This window comes from Perognathus longimembris, chromosome 17 (genome assembly GCF_023159225.1).
Source record: "Perognathus longimembris pacificus isolate PPM17 chromosome 17, ASM2315922v1, whole genome shotgun sequence".
NCBI classification, from domain to species: domain Eukaryota; kingdom Metazoa; phylum Chordata; class Mammalia; order Rodentia; family Heteromyidae; genus Perognathus; species Perognathus longimembris.
Genome location: NC_063177.1, coordinates 18,081,496 through 18,101,379, shown reverse-complemented (window position 1 = coordinate 18,101,379; position 19,884 = coordinate 18,081,496). Strand labels below are relative to the sequence as shown.

General features: G+C 38.4%; 1 protein-coding gene across 1 annotated transcript in view; it reads left to right on the top strand.

The window, feature by feature from the left end:
* The window catches only part of Cpd (carboxypeptidase D), a 70,753-nt gene that overhangs the window by 43,777 nt on the left and 7,092 nt on the right, over positions 1 to 19,884 (top strand). Inside the window, 10 exon segments of the mRNA XM_048366445.1 lie at positions 3,372 to 3,474; positions 3,961 to 4,103; positions 5,991 to 6,160; positions 8,695 to 9,018; positions 11,014 to 11,209; positions 12,827 to 12,962; positions 14,708 to 14,839; positions 15,848 to 15,943; positions 16,054 to 16,118; positions 19,111 to 19,242. Coding sequence (XP_048222402.1) covers positions 3,372 to 3,474; positions 3,961 to 4,103; positions 5,991 to 6,160; positions 8,695 to 9,018; positions 11,014 to 11,209; positions 12,827 to 12,962; positions 14,708 to 14,839; positions 15,848 to 15,943; positions 16,054 to 16,118; positions 19,111 to 19,242 — 1,497 coding nt within the window.

Genomic DNA, 19,884 nt, shown 5'->3' with positions numbered 1-19,884 from the left:
TTTGTTTGTGTTCCATCCTGCCTCACCCGTGCAAGTTTATGGTAGGAAGAACTGACTGAGAAGACAGAACAGGGGATTAGTGACGTGAGGGCCTAAAGCTGACTCGGAATGACCATACATTTCATATAACCTAGAGCCTAAAATGCGTTTAAGTAACTGGGCAGAAGAAAGCATGAAATACTGGGAAGAGATTTCAAAAAGAATCCGATGTGGTTTAAAGGAAAATCTTCCAAACTCAGCTTCTGGAGGAGAAAGAAATGAAAAGGTGGCCTTTGACAGTTAGTGAAGGGGAAAACAAGAGAAAATAGAGGGAAATACAGGGTTTTACAAGAACAGAATTATAAAATCCAAGGCCTTGTTACTTCACCCTCACCACTAAGACAAAAAAATGAAAGCAGCCACACTGAATTATGTGGACTTTGCTAAACTACAGAAACTGCACCATTCAACTAAGACTTAATGTAAAACAGCCCAATATCATAAAAATGAACAGTACTTCCATGGAGAACTATTACAACTAGGAATTGAAACTTTACACATGCAAACAAGAAAACCAAAATATACCTAAACATGAGTTGAGAATATGAAAAGCACCTTCACTCAGTAAAAAATGAAACCATTTGGGAGGAGAGGACCTAAAAGTGAGCATTAAAAGTAAGTTGATGATGTCCAATCTATCAGTCTCTTTGTCATTTGTGCTTTTAATGTAACAATCAGGAAACAAGGGCAGCAAAGATTTGTTCCTGTGTGTATTTTTAAAGCCTTTTATGGATTTACCTCATACTTTTAGCTATCTTGAATTAACTTTTGGGTATGATGTGAGGAAAAAGCCAAAGATTATTCTTTTGTATGTGGATATTCAGTTGTCTCCATACCATTTTTTAAAAAGATCATTCTTTGTCCATTGACTTGTCTTGACGTCCTTATCAAAATACCAATTATAGCCAGTCACTGGTGGTTCATGCCTGTAATCCTAGACACTCAGGAGGCTTGAGATCTCAGGATTGTGGTTTGAAGCCAGCTTGGGCAGGAAAGTCTGTGAGACTCTTATCTCCAATTAAATCACAGAAAAAGCTAGAAGTGGCACTACATCTCAAGTGGTAGAGTGCTAACCTTGAGCAAAAGGAGCTCAGGGACAACAACCGAGCCCAGAGTTCAAGCCTTAGGACTGGCAAAAACAAAACAAAACAAGACTTAAAAAACCTCCACTATTTATGAGAATAAATCTCTAGAGCCATTAATATATCACATGTCACCCTTTAAAAGTCATCACTGGCTCCTTTTTGCTCTGAAGATGAAGGCAGAATGTTAATGGTTTCTGTCTAGGACTGTGGCATCCTAGAGTGGGATTCATACTAGATGATTTACTAAGATGCAGGAAGAACATTAGAAATTCTATTTAGAATTTTTTAAAGTATTTTTTAAGTTTAAGATTTTTGTGCAGATTTACAACATACATGTTAGAGTGGTGCAATAGCATAATACTACATCAAAATAATTGTATGGGTAGATAGTTATTGATGGAAATGGGGACACAGAGGATAGAAGATTATAGTGTAAGACCTCATTAAATGAGCAAAAAAGCAAAGCAGCATATGGACAATTATTGCAATGATTTAAAATAATGGATTTTAATATAAAAGTTCTATAGGGTCCTAAGTCTTTAATGGGGATATTAAACTTCAGGTAAGGGATTGCTAAAAGTTAAATGGTTCATTCTCAAAGTAAAAAGAAAATGGGAGGTTATTATTATTATTTATTTTTTAGTCATGGGGCTTGCACTCAGGGCCTGGGTACTGCCCCTGAGCGCTTTTGCTCAAGGATAGCACTCTACCACTGGAGCCACAATGCCTTTTTGGTTTTCTGGTGGTTAATTGGAGATTAGAGTCATAGACTTTCTTGCCCAGGCTGGCTTTGAATCACAATCCTCAGATCTTAGCCTCCTGAGTAGCAAGGATTATAGGCATGAGCCCAGTGCCCAGCTAAAGTTTTTTTGTTTTTTGTTTTGTTTTTTGCCAGTCCTGAGGCTTGGACTCAATGCTTGAGTACTGTCCCTGGCTTCTTTTTGCTCAAGACTAGCACCCTGCACCACTTCTGGCCATTTTCTGTATATGTGGTGCTGGGGAATTGAACCCAGGGCTTCATGTATACAAGGCAAGCACTCTTGCCACTAGGCCATATTCCCAGCCCCCCAGCTAAGGTTATTTTTACCTCCATACTTTTCTGTTTTTTCTCTTCCCAAAAGAGAGAGATAAAATCTTGCTTCAGTTTAGTTTCCTCCAGAAAATTTGCTCTGCCACTCAAGGCAGAAGTAACCTTTATAAAAGAAGTGGTACTAGGGTTTGAACACATGGTCTCAAGTTTGCTAGACAAGCATTCTAACACTTGAGCTATGCATGCCCCTACCTCTCAAAAGTTAGCCTTCTCTCCTCTGGATTCCAATAACATTTCTTTGTGCCTTGATGGCAATTTTTCTTACTCTTTGTTGAGTAAGCACTTACACATATGTCCGGGGTGCCAGACAGTGTACTGGATGCTGAGGACACCAAGATAAACCCTTTCCCGGAGAATTGTCTTAGTGGAAGAAAAAAATGCAGCTAACTGTAATAGAGTATAATACATTGTCATCAGTGCCCAAAGGCTTATCCTAGTTCCTCTAGAAGTTAGGGAAGGCTCCTGATTCTATAGTGTGTGTGTGTGTGTGTGTGTGTGTGTGTGTGTGTGTGTGTGTGTGTGTGTGTGTGGATGTGTGGATGTGTGTGTTGTTTTGTGATTTAAGATGCTTAAAAATACAAAATTAATGTGTGAATATAAGCAGAATTTTAAAAATATTTTTTGTGCTGGTCCTAGGGCTTGAACTCAGGGCCTGAGTGCTGTCTCTGAGATTCTTTTTCTCAAGGCTGGAGCTCTACCACTTGAGACAGCACTACTTCCAGCTTTTTTTGAGTAGTTTCTTGGAGATAAGAGTCTCATAGACTTTTCTGCCCAGGTTGGCTTTGAACCTTAATCCTCAAATCTCAGCCTCCTGAGTAGCTAGGATTACAGGCATGAGTCACCAGCAAGTAGAAATTTTTTAGAGAAGGATTAGGCTGAGTTTTTCTAAATTACTTATAATTGCAAATAATAAAATCTTACATATTATCCTACAAAGAACATTTTTAACTTTTAAAAATAAATTCATATAGACAAAATTTAAATGACATATAGAATTTATATATTGAAAAGTCTCACTTCTTCCTTTGTCCCTGTTCCACACCCCAACCCCTAATTCTCACTATTGGTACCACGTTTATTATTATCCTATATTCTTCCTGTGTTTTTTGATGTAGATTCAAGTAAATACAAGTAAAGATTCTTTTTTTTTTCTTCAGGAAAATTCCCAGATGTTTCAAGGTAGACCTTGCAAGAATATGTATCCTAATGAATATTTTCCTCATGGAATAACAAATGGAGCTAATTGGTATAATGTCCCAGGTAAAGATTATCAAAACCTTACAACATGATGGATTTTCTGTTCTCTGGAATGGTGTGGCTTATTACTGATCTTTTTTAATTTTGAGAAAGAATCATTCTTTTAAACATATTGTTTAAATAATTTAAATTTTTAAATAACCTTTTCAGCTATTTTATTTTTGTGTTCTTTGAGTTTTGAGTAAAGCTATGCATTATAACTTGGTTTAAGTGTTCACTTTTGTTTCTGACTACTGCAAAACACCATATATGTGCTAATAGGACGAATGTAAGCTACACATGAATTTCTATTAGACATGAAAGTACAGGTGTTTTACTTGGACTACAAACATTAGAGAACCTTCCCGTGAATGCATTATTGTTTTTCAACCAATGAAGATCCAAGATGAATGTGATGTATTACTAGGAATGCTGGTAAAAACCAAAACCTTTCAGGATGTAAACTATTTAGAACTTCCTCAGTGATTTCTCTTATTTTTTTACTTTTAGGTGGTATGCAGGACTGGAACTATTTACAAACAAATTGCTTTGAAGTAACTATTGAACTAGGTTGTGTAAAATACCCATTTGAAAAAGATCTGCCAAACTTCTGGGAACAGAATCGAAGATCTCTAATCCAGTTTATGAAACAGGTACTCAGAAGTGAACTTTTGATTTTTTTTCCAAAAGCAAGCAAGGTTTTTTGTATGACACATGGTTTTCATATAGTGATTTTAGAGTAAACACTTTCTAATATTCACTCCTTTTGAGTATTCCAATTTTAGTATATGTATCTAAAAATGACACATTTGTATAAATGTGAAATAATTGAAGACAATGATTAAACAAGGTAGCTAATGATTAGTGAGAACTTTTTACCATCTGCTTAAAAGGCTGACATAATTTAGATGTATACCTAAGCATTTCTCAAGTGAAAGAAGATGGATTGTAAATATTTTTTATCCTTATTGTCAGTGGTTTACTATGAACTGATTAATTTCTTTTTATTCAGATATACATGGTAAGTAAAGATAAAGACTCTAAGAAATAAGTGAATAGTAATCTAATGTGTTATGTTAGTACATTTCTGCTTTTATCATTTCCTTAAATGGTGTAACTTAAAGTCTGTGAGTTTACACATACTTTATTCTGAATTTTTTACATATGAAAGATATAAAATGTGTATAATTATCACTGCTATTTATGTACCTATATTTAGCAGTTTTTAACATTTTGCCATATTTGTTTTATTTATCTGAAAAATACATACACATGATATATATTTTTGGCTGAACTATTTGTGTAGAAAATGGGGGTGTTAGGACTTTTTACCCAAAAATATTTCAGTTCCTGTCTTCTAAAGATAAGGATATCCTATACATCATCACTAAGCCCAAATACCTCATCTAAGAAAATTAGCAGTAATTTTTTATTTTTTTGCCAGTCCTGGGGTTTGAACTCAGGGTGTAGGCACTGTCCTTGAGCTTTTTTTTTTTTTGGCCAGTCCTGGGGCTTGGACTCATGGCCTGAGCACTGTCCCTGGCTTCCTTTTTTCTCAAGGCTAGCACTCTGCCACTTGAGCCACAGCGCCACTTCTGGCCATTTTCTAGATATGTGGTGCTGGAGAATTGAACCCAGGGCTTCATGTATATGAGGCGAGCTCTCTTGCCACTAGGCCATATTCCCAGCCCCCCTTGAGCTTCTTTTGCTCAGGGCTAGTACTCTACCACTTGAGCCACAGCTCCATTTCCAGCCTTTTTTGTGTATATGGTACTGAGGAGTCAAACCTAGGGCTTGGTGCATGCTAGGCAAGCACTCTACCACTAGGCCAAACTCCCAGCCCTAAACAATAATTTTATTTATTTATTTATGTATTTATTTTTCCAGTCCTGGGCCTTGGACTCAGGGCCTGAGCACTGTCCCTGGCTTCTTTTTGCTCAAGGCTAGCACTCTGCCACTGGAGCCACAGCACCACTTGTGGCCTTTTCTATATATGTGGTGCTGAGGAATCAAACCCAGGGCTTCATGTATACGAGGCAAGCACTCTTGCCACTAGGCCATATTCCCAGCCCAACAGTAATTTTTTAATATTATTAAACACCTAGTTTATATTCAGATTTCCACATTGTCCCAAGTGTAATTTTATAGATGTACTTTATAACCAAAATCTAGTCAAGATTTATGCATTATATTTGATAGTTGTATCTCTTTATGCTCTCTAGAATTATTCTTCCTTTTATTTTTAATGACATTTCCCTTCAGAAGAGGCCTATGAGAAATGGTCCTAATGTCCTAGGGCTTAAACAGTGTTTTTAATATTTTTTATTATAAAGACAAACCTAGCCTATGAATAACTAGCCTTTAGAAACAGAAATGTTTTGTTTAATGAGCATTTACATGAGCTCTACTCCAGAGTCTTAAATTCCCGTTTGTTTTATTTGTTTACATGATTAACAATCTGTTAGTTTAGAACATGAGCTCTCAAAGTAATTAGATCATGATCTTTACCACTAAAATCTGGTGTTCTGTCCTTCATCCAGGTTCATCAGGGTGTCAAAGGATTTGTCCTTGATGCCACAGATGGCAGGGGTATATTAAATGCCACCATTAGTGTTGCTGAAATTAATCACCCAGTGACTACTTACAAAACTGGAGATTACTGGCGCCTCTTGGTTCCTGGAACTTACAAAATCACAGCATCTGCTCGAGGGTGAGTGAGGAATGGATTCAACTGAGGGCTTGGGATAAGAAATATGGTTCCATTCTGGAATATTATTTCTTGAAAGTCCTAGAGAGACCAGGCACTAGAGGAGCCTCTCAGAAGGCTGAGATCTGAGGATCGCAGTTTGAAGCCAGCCTGCACAGGAAAATCTGAGAGACTCTTCTCTCCAATTAATCACAGAAAAAACTAAAAAGTCAGAAGTGACACTGTAGTGGTTGAGCACTAGACTTGAGCATAAAGGAGCTCAGGGACAGAACCCAGGCCCAGAGTTCGAGCCCTAAGGCCAGCAAAACAAACAAACAAACAAACAAACAAGTCTTAGACAGCCTGCTTATTAGCAAGCCAGAGCTTCACAGGTAGAAGTTTGGAACTGGTTTCACTCTCCTCCAGTGGCAAAGTGAGCACCTGCCTGACATGAGGACTCTGTGCAGCTGCCACACTATATTTGACCACTTGCCCTCTGTCCTGATGCAAAAGCCAGAGTAAGCAATTTCCTTCACCGTTGGTAATAATTCTGGGAAGTACTCTTAAAGTACTCTTAAAAGGCACCTGTTCTGCTGTGTGCTCTAGTTGCATTGTCCAGTAGATTCTGCTACTTTAGACCTCACCCCTTCAAAGTCTGATTCTGACTCCACATTCATTTTTGTTTGTTTGTTTCAATGACATTTTCTTCTGATCGCAGGTTTTCTAAGTAAGGCCATTTTCATCTTTTTGCTTTCTTTTCACATGGGATCTTGCTGTGTTCCTCAGGCTGGTCTTTGATTCCTGGACCTTTGCCTACTGAGTAGCTGTAGCTACAGATGTGTATCACTATGCATAGCTCAGATTTAAAAGAGAAAATGAACCTAGGGCCTTCCCCCCTTAAAAACAATAACAAAACTCCTTTTCTTTCATACACATAGATAGATAGATAGATAGATAGATAGATAGATAGATAGATAGATAGATAGATTTTACAAGTGGCAAGGATTGGAACTACTGTTCCAATAACAGTATTTAATTGGGGATTTAATTGGGGATTTAATTGGGATAACAGTATTTAATTGGAAACCCTCTTGCAGTTGTTTTTTTTCCTCATGTTTTAATAAGGGTATGCTGCCACAGGATATTTACCTCCCCTCCCTAGCCAACTTATTCCTTTCTTATGTGTGTGAGGGGGTGAATGTCCACATGTGTGTGAATGCACCCACATGCTGTTATTGGGGGGGCTTGATCCCAGGGCCTCTATTTCTTGTTAGAGTTCTTGTTAGTGCTCTACCACTTGAGCCACACTTTTAGTTCTGCGGGTTTTGTGGTTTTTTTTTTTTTTTTTTTTTTTTTGCAGTCCTGGGGCTTGACCTGTGGGCTTGGGGCACTGTCCCGGAGCTCCTTTTGCTCAAAGCTAGCACTCTACCCTTTGAGTCACAGTGTTACTTCCAGCTTTTTCTGCAATTAATTGGAGATAAGAGTCTCACAAACTTTCTTGCCTGGGCTGTCTTCAAACCACAATCCTCGCATTTCTGCATCTTGAGTAGCTACAAGAGTTAGAATAGTAAGAGTTACAGATCTCAATCTCCTAAGTAGCTAGAGTAGTTACAGGCATGAGCCACCAGTGCCTGGCCAGTTCTAGCTCTTTGCTGGTTACTTTGGGATAGGAATTGTCTGTCCTTAAGTAAACCCTGGCTTCAAACCTTGATACTCATATCTCGGCCTCCTTAGTAGCTGGGATAACAGGCCTGGCTGACCAGTTTATTTCTGAAGTGTTCATTTTAACATTAATTGAAGTGAAACTAAGTACATAAAAATAGGCTTTCAAATATCTAGTGGTCCATAAATGGAGGAGTTAGAATTTCACACACCCATGAGTAATGAGGATATTTCTGTGTTTCATCCATTTTGGCAGTATATTAGAGGAACTAAAGCAGCAGGGTATTTGAGAACCAGGTCAGGAATGATGTCTGTGATGGAAAATGTCCTAAATGAGCACCTGGCAGGCTTTTCCACACACATACTCTAAGAGCAGTCAAGGAACTTACAGTCCAGGATACATGGGGTGCGACAGATTTTCATTTGAAGTCATATTTTCAAGCTTTTTTTTTTTTTAATATGTGTGTTGCCAGTACTGGGGCCTGAACTCAGAGCCTCTCATTCTCACCCAAGGCTAGTGCTCTACCACTTGAGCCATACCTTCATTTCTAGCTTTTTGATGGTTAATTGGAGATAAGAGTCTCATAGATTTGTCTGCCTGGGCTGGCTTCAAACCAGTTCTCTTCAGTTCTCAGCCTCCTGAGTAGCTAGGATTACATGTGTGAGCCACCAGCACATTTTTAATCTTTAGAGATTCACTCAAAATGTACATATACCAGTGTCTCTTCTCTGTGAATTAATTTTAAAGAACCATATTATACCTAAAATTCAAATACTTTTTAGGAAGATATACCACATGTCTTCCTCTGGTTCATGAATCCCTTCTGTGTCTGCTTCTCAGTGCTTGGGTACAGATGCTGAAGAAGTGTGGTCCTGTTCTGTCTGCTTTTTTCTAGGTATAATCCAGTTACCAAGAATGTGACTGTTAGGAGTGAAGGTGCTATTCAGGTCAACTTCACACTTGTTCGATCATCATCAGATGCAAACAATGAATCAAAGAAAGGAAAGGGGGATAGTACCAACACAGAGGATACCAGTGACCCAACTACTAAAGAATTTGAAGCTTTAATCAAAGACCTTTCAGCTGAGAATGGGTTGCAAAGTCTCATGTTAAGCTCCTCCTCAAATCTGGCTCTTTATCGATACCACTCATACAAAGACTTGTCAGAATTTTTGAGAGGACTTGTAATGAACTATCCACAGATTACAAATCTTACCACGTAAGTGTCACCTTTTGCCTGCCTACCTGCCCCCCTCTTTCTCCCTTCTTTTTTTTTTTTTTTTTTTTTTTGCCAGTCCTGGGGCTTGGACTCAGGGCCTGAGCACTGTCCCTGGCTTCTTTTTGCTCAAGGCTAGCACTCTGCCACTTGAGCTGCAGCGCCACTTCTGGCTGTTTTCTATATATGTGGTGCTGGGGAATCGAACCCAGGGCCTCATGTATATGAGGCAGGCACTCTTGCCCCAGCCCTCTTTCTCCCTTCTTACACCTCCACTTCCTCCTCTCTCTCTCTCTCTCTCTCTCTCTCTCTCTCTCTCTCTCTCTCTCTCGCTCTCGCTCTCTCTCTCCTTTAAGGTTTATTCAGCACTAGCTACATTAAATGTGTCATATAATTTATTTAGTGGTATGGGGAGCTGAATGTATAATGTTTACTTATTTCTTAATAGGTATTTAGAGATCTATCTGAGAATGACTCGAGACCTTTGTGAGGAACATTGGAGGAAATTACTTATTAGATTAGTAATGCATAGCTTGAACCTTTTGGAAATGTAAAATTACTCTTCCTGTTTACTATAACTTATTTCAAAACTCTTCTCACGTTTCAGCTGGAGAGTCAAGTTCTCACTAAATATTGTTTAGTAGCTTCTATTTGCTGGGGAAGGGGGTGTGTGTAACCATGTGTTTACCTATCATGTATCCAGCTGATTTCATCATTTCCTGTACTCTAGTCTCTACTCATAGTCTCTTACCCAAAGCTTTAGGGGAATGTTTGATTGAGGTTTTGGGAAAATACTCCTACTGGTTAATGTAAGACTAATGGCAGAGACATTCTTTTTTACTTTCTGGTGCCTCTCTGCTTTACTTTCCCTGTTTCATTATATTCCTCTTTAGGTCTTATTATAGTTTCTCCACAAGTATTTTCCATGATTAGTTCAGTCCTATATTTATTGTATAGAGAGAGTCTTTACATTTTGCTTTCTGTTACAAGTCTCATTTGCATATCTAATGAACATTATCTCCCCTGCTACATTTTATTTTACTTTGTCTTTCTTCATTAGTCCTTTTAATTTTTACCAGAGATTTTAGCTTCTTCAATTCTGATCTACAATGTTCATAGATACAGAGTAATAATTTACTTTGGCAATTCTGTTTCCTTTCCCTCCTCAACTGATTGTTAAATATTTCGCTGTCATTCAGATTTTAAGGTCATATCCATCTTAATGCTGTTGAGAGCTTATAGACCTAATTTTAAAAATGTAAACCCAAATTTGACATTATTTTGCAGTTTTCATAGCTTGTCTAATTTTTTTCACCTTGTAATTCAAGATGTACTTCTAGTTAACTCCCCAAATGTGGCAAACTTGATGGGGGCAGGAGTTTTAGCTGGTACATGAATAGGCATTAACCATTGTTGAATAGTGTCTTGCACAAGTAGCGATTCTTTTATTCCATTCATCTTCCTCCATTTAATGCTAGCATATTTTCCTTATGGGGCACTTGTGACACTTCCCTATAGTAAAGAAAGCAAGCCTTAAGCTCAGGGCTCCTGGGCAAGCAGAACACTTGACTGTTGTTTTGTTTTCATTGAATTGACTTTACTATGAAACTTACATTTACAGTAACATATTATTTACATAAATTAATTTAGATTGAAAGTAGGATGTCTAATTGATGTTTCCATAATAAAAATTTAATCAAATCTATATGAAAGCCATAGATTGTAGGAGATAGGGCACATATTGTGAAGATGGATGGTATGGAAAGGAAAGCTAAACTACATTGTAATCTTTCCTAAATCTGATAATATATTTCTTCTACTTGCTTGGTCATAGAATACTAAAATTTTCATAAGGTTTTCTGACACAATCTGACTAAGCCTTTTTAAAATGACTTTTAAAGGCTTTTTTGTGTTTTATTTACATTTTAATGTTTAAATTCTACAAGTTAGCATAATGCTTTATCATTTGCTGACTTTTTTGTGTCTGGCTTTTGAAAGTTTGGGACAGAGTGCTGAATATCGTCATATTTGGTCCCTTGAAATCTCCAATAAACCCAACATATCTGAACCTGAAGAACCAAAGATTCGTTTTGTTGCTGGTATCCATGGAAATGCTCCTGTTGGCACTGAACTGCTTTTGGCTCTGGCAGAATTTCTCTGCCTGAACTACAAGAAGAACCCAGCTGTTACCCAAGTAAGAGAATAGCCTGCTTTGACATACTCTAAAAGAAAGAATCTCAGTGATATCAGAGTACCATTTAAAACTTTTAAATTTCTTGTTAGAATTTACACACTTTCAGGCTAATTGCTAGTGACTCACACTTGTAGCCCTAGCTACTCAGGTCAGGAGGCTGAGATCTGGAGATGGCAGTTCAAAGCTAGCCTGAGCAAGAAAGGCCATGAAAATCTTATCTCCATGGAGCTGTTGCTCAAGTGAGCATGTAGTAGGTCAGAAATTAGTTCTTGCCATAGGTATTAATGCTCTGGTTATCTGGAGAAGAAATTGCATGTAAGACAAATATTCTATCTTTTTTTTTTTTGGCCAGTCCTGGGCCTTGGACTCAGGGCCTGAGCACTGTCCCTGGCTTCTTCCCGCTCAAGGGTAGCACTCTGCCACTTGAGCCACAGCGCCGCTTCTGGCCGTTTTCTGTATATGTGGTGCTGGGGAATCGAACCTAGGGCCTCGTGTATCCGAGGCAGGCACTCTTGCCACTAGGCTATATCCCCAGCCCCTATCTTATTTTTTTAACATGCTGATTTTAGTTCCTCTATCTCATTGTCCAGATATACATTGATACTTTCAGATTACACATTTCAACTTACAACCCAGAAAGTAGTTTCACCATTATTACTGATTTAAGTCAGTGATCAGGAAATCTTTTCTGTAAAGGGCCAAACTGCATGTATTGTAGGCTTTGTGGGGCAGACATTCTGTAACTGCTCAACTCTGCCATACGGCACAAGAGTTTGTGCCAATAAAACTGTACACAAGAAAAGCAGCAGCTGTTGGGTGCCAGTAGCTCACACCTGTAAACACAAGTACTCAAAAGGCTGAGACCTGAGACTCAGAGCCAGCATGGGCAAGAAAATTCATGAGACTCTTATCCCCAATTAACCACCAAAAATCTGGAAGTGGAGCTGTGGTTCAAGTGATAGAGAGTCAGCCTGGAGTTAAAAGGCTGATGGATAGTGCCCAGGCCCTAGGCTCAAGCCCCAAGACCTATACCCAAAAGAGAGAGACAGAGACAGAAAAGAGAGAGAGATCACTATAAAATTAGTTGTACAATAGTACTTTGCTTCTTTTAAAATTTATCAGTAGCAAGAGAGAATTGTACTTTACATTTCATTATTTTTATCTTGCCATTTAAATTAACCATTTAAAATGAACAATCTTGGGAGGGTTTTAGGGAGACATGGTGGTTGATTCCTTTAATTCTAGCTACTTGGGGAGGCATAGATCAAGATTGGGGCCAGTTCAAAGCCATTCTAGGCAAAAACTTAGGGAGATGCTCCCTATCTCAAGAAATAAGATGAGTGTGGTGGCACACACGTTATTCCAGCTACATGATGGATATAGGTAGGAAATCGTATCCAAGACTCATGTGAAAAGTAACTAAAGCAAAAAGGCTGGGTGTATGGCTCAAGTGGTAGAGTGCTTGTCTAGCAAATGCAAGTCCCTTGAATTTAAACACTAGTACTTCTCTTTTCACCCCCAATAAAAAAGAATGATAAAGACTATTTGAGGTATGCAAAAGTGCCTGTGGATCCCATATGGAGCTAATAAACTGATTGATTTCTGTTTCTGTTTTAGCTGGTTGACAGGACTAGGATTGTGATTGTTCCTTCTCTAAATCCAGATGGGCGAGAGCGAGCACAGGAGAAAGACTGTACTTCAAAGACAGGACAAACAAATGCCCGTGGCAAAGACTTGGATACAGACTTCACAAGTAAGGCTAGTTTTTAGACCATTCAGATGCTTTGGAGATCATTCTTTCTCTCTGCTAGGAGATTGGTTGGTTTTATTTTATAGATGAGTTGATGAAGAACTGCTGTGTCTAGGTTATGACTAGCTTGTATAGAGACATATATTGTTTTGCTCTTTACCCTCCCAAATGTTTGTACACAATATCTATGCATATACTAATTTGAAGGGGCTTTTTTAAAATTTACTTAAATGGGATCATGATCTATTCATATTATTCTGTAACTTTTTTTCACTAAATATATCGTTGACATCTTTTCACTTTACTACTTATATGGATTTTTTTTTTTTTTTGCCAGTCCTCAGGCTTGAACTTGGGTCCTAGACACTGTCCCTGAATCTCTTTGTGCTTAAGGAAAGTTCTCTACACTTGAACCACAGTGCCACTTCTGGCTTTTTCTGAGTAGTTTATTGGAGATAAGAGTCACAGACTTTCCTGCCCAAGCTGACTTTGAATTGTGATCCTCAGATCTCAGTCTCCTAAGTAGCTAGGATTACAGGAGTGAGCCACCAGTGCCTGGCCAACGTAGATCTTTAACATTTTCATCGATAGCTATTATAATATATGGTACTAATCTAGTTCATTCAACCATTTGTTTCTAGTTTTTTGCTCTTGCCAATAATGCTGCAGAAAACACCTTGCTTTCTAAGAATCTTGTTTTGTTTCAAAGATAGGTGATTTACTACTATCATTAAGTAGTTGTACAAAAGTTGGGTGGTTTTTGTTTTTTGGGTTTTGTTTTTTGTTTTTTTGCCAGTCCTGGGCATTGGACTCAGGGCCTGAGCACTGTCCTGGCTTCTAGCACTCTGCCACTTGAGCCACAGCACCATTTCTGGCTGTTTTCTATATATGTGGTGCTGGGGAATTGAACCCAGGGCTTCATGTATATGAGGCAAGTATTCTTGCCACTAAGGCCATATTCCCAGCCTGTTTTTTTTTTTTTTTTGCTGGTCCTGGAACTCAAACTCTGGGCTTGGACACCATCCCTGAGCTCTTCAGCTCAAGGCTAGCACTCTTCCACTTGAGCCACAGAGCTACTTCCAGCTTTTTCTGTGATTAATTGGAGATAGGAGTCTCATGGACTTTCCTTGGGCTGGCTTTGAACCTCGATTCTCAGATCTCATCCTCCTGAGTAGCAAGATTTACAGGCGCAATCCATGAGTGCCTGGCCTAAGTTTTCTAATATCCATCTTTTTTTTTTTTTTGGTAAGAATTTTCTTATATTTGCTTAGTGGTATTGATGTGTACATATTATCTCAAAGTATATGAAGCACCAAATAACTTCCCTTCTACTTGTATCTCTTAATTTAGACAGTGGCTTATGGAAAAATAAGTAATTACAATTTTTTTAAATTAGCATATTAATTGTGCTCACATAGAGAATATTTTCTTTCTTTCTTTTTTTTGGTCGGTAGTGGGGCTTGAATTCTGGCTCTGGGTGCTGTCCCTGAGGTCTTCAGCTCAAAGCTAGCATTCTACCACTTGAGCCACAGTGCCACTTCCAGTTTTCTGGTGGTTAATTGGAGATCAGAGTCTCATGGACTTTTCTGCCTAGGCTGGCTTTGAACTATGGTCCTCAGATCTCAGCCTCCTGAGTAGCTAGGATTACAGGCATTAGCCACCCGCTTCCACCTGAGAATATTTTCATAGGTAATTCACACTAAGATTTAGAACTTGGTCATTTATATTTGACTTCTCTCTTTTTTTAGGTAATGCCTCCCAGCCTGAGACTAAAGCCATCATTGAAAACTTGATTCAGAAGCAGGATTTCAGTCTTTCTGTTGCTTTAGATGGTGGTTCTGTGCTGGTTACTTACCCATATGACAAACCAGTACAGACAGGTATGCAGAATGTCCTTTCCCTATATACAGTAGTTACCTTACCTATATCTATTCCTATACCTGTTTAAGACTAGGTAAAAAATGGCATGCCAGTAATGTCTAAGTGTTTTTAAATTGTGAGAAAATAGCCAACATAAGGCAATGATCCGTTCCTTACTTCAGCATTTCAAACATTTACTTGGAGAAGACAAGTGTGATCTAATGAAGACCTAGCTTTATTGAGTCTAGTCTTCTTGTCACAACTATTTATTGAGTGACTGTGTGTGTGTGTGTATCTTGGGAATACAAAAGTGAATATGACATTGTACCTGCCTCAAGAAAGTCATGTAACAGGCTAGGAATATGGCCTAGTGGGCAAGCCTCACATACATGAAGCCCTGGGTTCGATTCCTCAGTGCCACATATATAGAAAACAGCCAGAAGTAGCGCTGTTGCTCAAGTGGCAGAGTGCTAGCCTTGAGCAAAACGAAGCCAGGGACAGCACTAAGGCCCTGAGTCCAAGGCCCAGGACTGGCAAAAAAAAAAAAAAAAAAGTCATGTAACAATACATTACCATCCTGTTTTAAATCTTAACTGGCCAGTAGAATCTTGTGGTGAGTTAGTTGATGGTTAAAGCTCTGAGGAAGGAGAGGGAGATGGGAAGTCACAGCATATGGAGAAAGTTTGGGCTGTTCTCAGTGTAGTTTACAAGGAATATTGTTATTAGGTCACAATGTCCTCCAAGTGAGGTAAAGCATACCAAGTTTGTTCTTTTAGACAAGTTTGTAATTTTAGCATAGTAGTCTATTGTATAAACTATATTAGTATCTTTTAATAAAAGGAAGAAGTTTGCCTTCGACGTCTGATTATCATGGACTAAACAAGACTATATTGTTCATTGTAATTGCTACTTGATAAACTTAGGTGGGGTACAAGATTTATTAGAAGGAGAGAAAGTTGACATGTATCCCTGATGTTGGACTTGGACAAAGATGTCTCTACTTATTTGTGATTTTCCCCTTTTTATAGTGGAAAACAAAGAGACTCTAAAGCATTTGGCATCTCTTTATGCAAATAACCATCCATCAATGCACATGGGTCAGCCCAGCTGCCCCAATAAGTCAGGTGGGTATATTCCCCGACCCTTTGTTATTAATTGTTGCTGTGGTTGCGTTGGGGGAGGAAGGCCTTACATTGTTGTCTTGATGATCTTGTCTCTCTCGATGCTTTTATAGATGAGAATATCCCAGGAGGAGTAATGCGTGGAGCAGAATGGCACAGTCACTTGGGCAGCATGAAGGTATGCTTTATAGAATACATTGAGAATGGAACTATGAATAATGGCCACCGGGTAAATGAATAGGTAACACTTCTGATAGCCTCAACGCTTTCCTGACACATTTAATCAGACAGTAATCTTTTCAACCATTTTTAATATAATTTAATAATCTTATTATATTTACAATGTTATAGAGACATGGCTATATTTATTTCCAAAACCTCTTTGTTTTGCAGTAAACTCTTTTCCTTCTCTTCCTGTAATCCCAAGGAAACTTTATAACCTTTAATGAGCTTTCTGTCTCTATGAATCTGCCTATTCTAAATATTCATGTGGACTCATAAAATGTTATCCTTTCATATCTGACTTCTTTTATGTAGCATAATATTTTTAAAGTTTTTCCTGCCCATTCAGTACTGGGGTTTGAACTAAGGGCTTTGTATGTATTAGGCTAGCATTCTACAGCCCTTGGAATTCACCCCCTCCTTTTTAATAACAAAATATTTCATCTATGTGTATGTGTTGATGGACACTTGTATTGTTTCACCTTTGGGCTGTTGGAAATAATGCTTCAATGAACATTGACACACACACCTATTTATTTAAGGCCTTGTTTTATATAATATATATATATAGAGAGAGAGAGAGAGTAGAATTACTGAATCATATTGTATTTCCATGTTTAACATTTTGAGGAACTATAAAACTTTTTCATAGTAATTGTACCATTTTACATTTCTTTTTCTTTTTTGCCAGTTCTGGGGCTTGAACTCAGGGCCTGGGTGCTGTCCCTGAGTCTCTTTGTGCTCAAGGCTAGCACTCTACTTGAGCCACAGTGCTACTTCCTGCTTTTTCTGAGTGGTTTATTGGAGATAAGAATCTCATGGACTTTTCTGTCTGGGCTGGCTTTGAACTGCAGTCTTTAGATCTCAGCCTCCTGAGTAACTAGAATTACAGGCATGAACCACTAGTGCCTGGCTTACCATTTTACATTCCTGTCAGTCATGTTTAAGGATTCCAGTTTCTCCCTATCTTCAACATTGTTTATTATTTTAAGTATATCCTAAATATGTGTGATAATTTGCATTTTTCTGATGGCTTGTATTGAAATACCATTTCATGTGCTTATTAGCCATTTGTATATCTTCTTTAGAGAAATACCTATTCAGATCTTTTGCCTATTTTTAATGTCTTTTTATTTTAAGCTGCAGTTACTTATTTACTCTGAGATCCATGATTTTTCAGCTGTGTTCTCCCCTTGTGTAGGTTGTCTTTTTGCTTTCTCATGCTTTTGTTGGCAAGCCTTAGTGTCCATTGTCAAATCTAAGGTTATGCAGATTTATTTACTACTATTCTGAGTTTTGTGGATTTAACTTTTGAAACACTTTATTTGTGTATAGTGTGTAATAGGAGTTTAATTTCATTTGTTTGTTGTAGGCATCCAGTTGTCCCTGAAATAGAAAAGAAGTTTGAAAAGAACATTCTTCCCCTATTGAATAGTTTTGACACTTGGCTAAATTATCATTGATGTATAGGTTGATCCTTAAAAATTCTTTTCCTTTGGTCTACATCTTTTTTAACCTAAGGGCCTGGGCACTGTGCCTTAGCTTTTGGTGCTCAAGTGATGTTCTATTTGAACCACAGCTCCACTTCTGGTGTTTTTGTGTGTGGCTGGCTAATTAGAGATAAGAGTCTTGGGAACCTTTCTGCCCAGGCTGGCTTGATCCTCAGGTCTCAGCCTCCTGAATAGCTAGAATTACAGGTGATGTGTATCTCTATGCTGGTACTTCTGTTTTAATTTCTATAGCTTTATAGTATCTTTAAAATCAGGAAACATAAGTCTTTTAATTTTGTTGCTTTTAAGGATTGTTTTTTTGAGGGGCTGGGAATATGGCCTAGTGGCAAGAGTGCTTGCCTCATATTCATGAAGCCCTAGGTTCGATTCCTCAGTACCACATATATAGAAAAAAACGGAAATGGCACTGTGGCTCAAGTGGCAGAGGGCTAGCCTTGAGCTAAAAGAAGCCAGGGACAGTGCTCAAGCCCCAGGACTGGCAAAAAAAAAAAAAAAGATTTTTTTTTTTTTATTATTCAGAGCTCCTTTCTGTTCCACTGAATCTGAAGATTGGCTTTTTCTCCCTATAAAACAGGCTGTTAAAATATTGTTAGGGATAGTGTTCAATCCATAAGTTACCCCTACAATATTGTCTTCTTGCGCATCAACAGATTATGCCTTTCATTTATTTAGTCATTAATTTCTTTCAGACAGCATTTTTGTTGGTTGTCCCTATCCTTCCAATTCAAGTGATTAGCTGATCATTCCATTCTCATGTATAGCCAGAAACTAATTTTATTACTTTATTTCCATCTCTGACTGCTTTCTCTCCTGTATTTACTAAGAATTTTCCATGTAGGAGGCACTTTGCACTTTTAATGACACAGTGTTGAACTGAATAACTTACAGAATTAATTTCATATAGAAGACAGCATGTCATGAAAAATTATAGAGTCAGTGAAGGTTAAACCTAATCAGAGCTGCAACCTTCCCCCTATTGAGGAGATAGCATTGGGAGACAGATGGTGACACAAGCCATTTCAGAAAGAGGAAGCAAATGGGCAGAGGTCAATAAGCAGTGTTGTTTAGTCAGACTATAGGACAATGGAGAAAAAGGAAAAAGAGTTTAAGGCCTTGAATGCTATGTTTTCCTAAGAAATGGGAAGCCACGGAAAGTTTTGAGCAAGGATATTCACTGACATGACTTGAGCTATGTGAAAGGAAAATTAATTTCTTAATAGTGGCTTAGGCTGATTTGGAAAAAGGAGAGACTGCTTTTGGAATAGTCTGGAGAAGTAGTAAGGGTCCTAGGTGTGTTTACATTTGCTATAAAATGAGTTACAGATTGTTTACATCACCCAGGTTTTCTTCATTAAACAATTTTTTTGTTGCACAAAACCTCATTGTCACGTTTACTTACTCATTTCCCTATGTTTAATTTTGAACTTCATATTCCAGGATTATAGTGTCACCTATGGCCATTGCCCAGAAATCACTATATACACAAGCTGCTGCTACTTTCCTAGTGCAGTCCAACTCCCCTCCCTTTGGGCAGAAAACAAGCGGTCTCTTCTTAGCATGTTGGTGGAGGTGAGTATTTTTTCCTAGTACTGGGCTACAGGGCTGGGAATATGGCCTAGTGATAAAAGTGCTCGCCTCATATACATGAAGCCCTGGGTTCGATTCCTCAGCACCACATATATAGAAAAAAGCCAGAAGTGGTGCTGTGGCTCAAGTGGCAGAGTACTAGCCTTGAGCAAAAAGAAGCCAGGGACAGTGCTCAGGCCCTGAGTTCAAGCCCTATGACTGGCAAAAACAAACAAACTCTAGTACTGGGCTACAAACCCAGGTCTTGCACAATACTATGCTGTATCACAGGAGAATATTCATCAGAAAACTTTATCAGAACATTATCTTCATCGTTTGCCAAAAATTTGTGTTATTTATTTTGACCATATATAGGAAAGACAATGCATTCACACACCTGAAATCTGCTATGTTTGGCTTTGTGAGATGTTTCAGGTTCCTCAAGCTGAAGGTAACCCAGAGTTACTGGAGCCCATGTACATGGTGGGAAGGCATTCAAAGATTAGGTTCTTTTTTCTGTGTGGTACTGGAGTTTGAACTCAGGACCTTATGCTTGCCTCCTGTAGGCAAGGGCTCTTTTGCCTTTTTGTTTTCCAAGGAGAGTCTCTTGCTTTTTTGCTCAGGGCCAGCCTCAGACCTTAATCC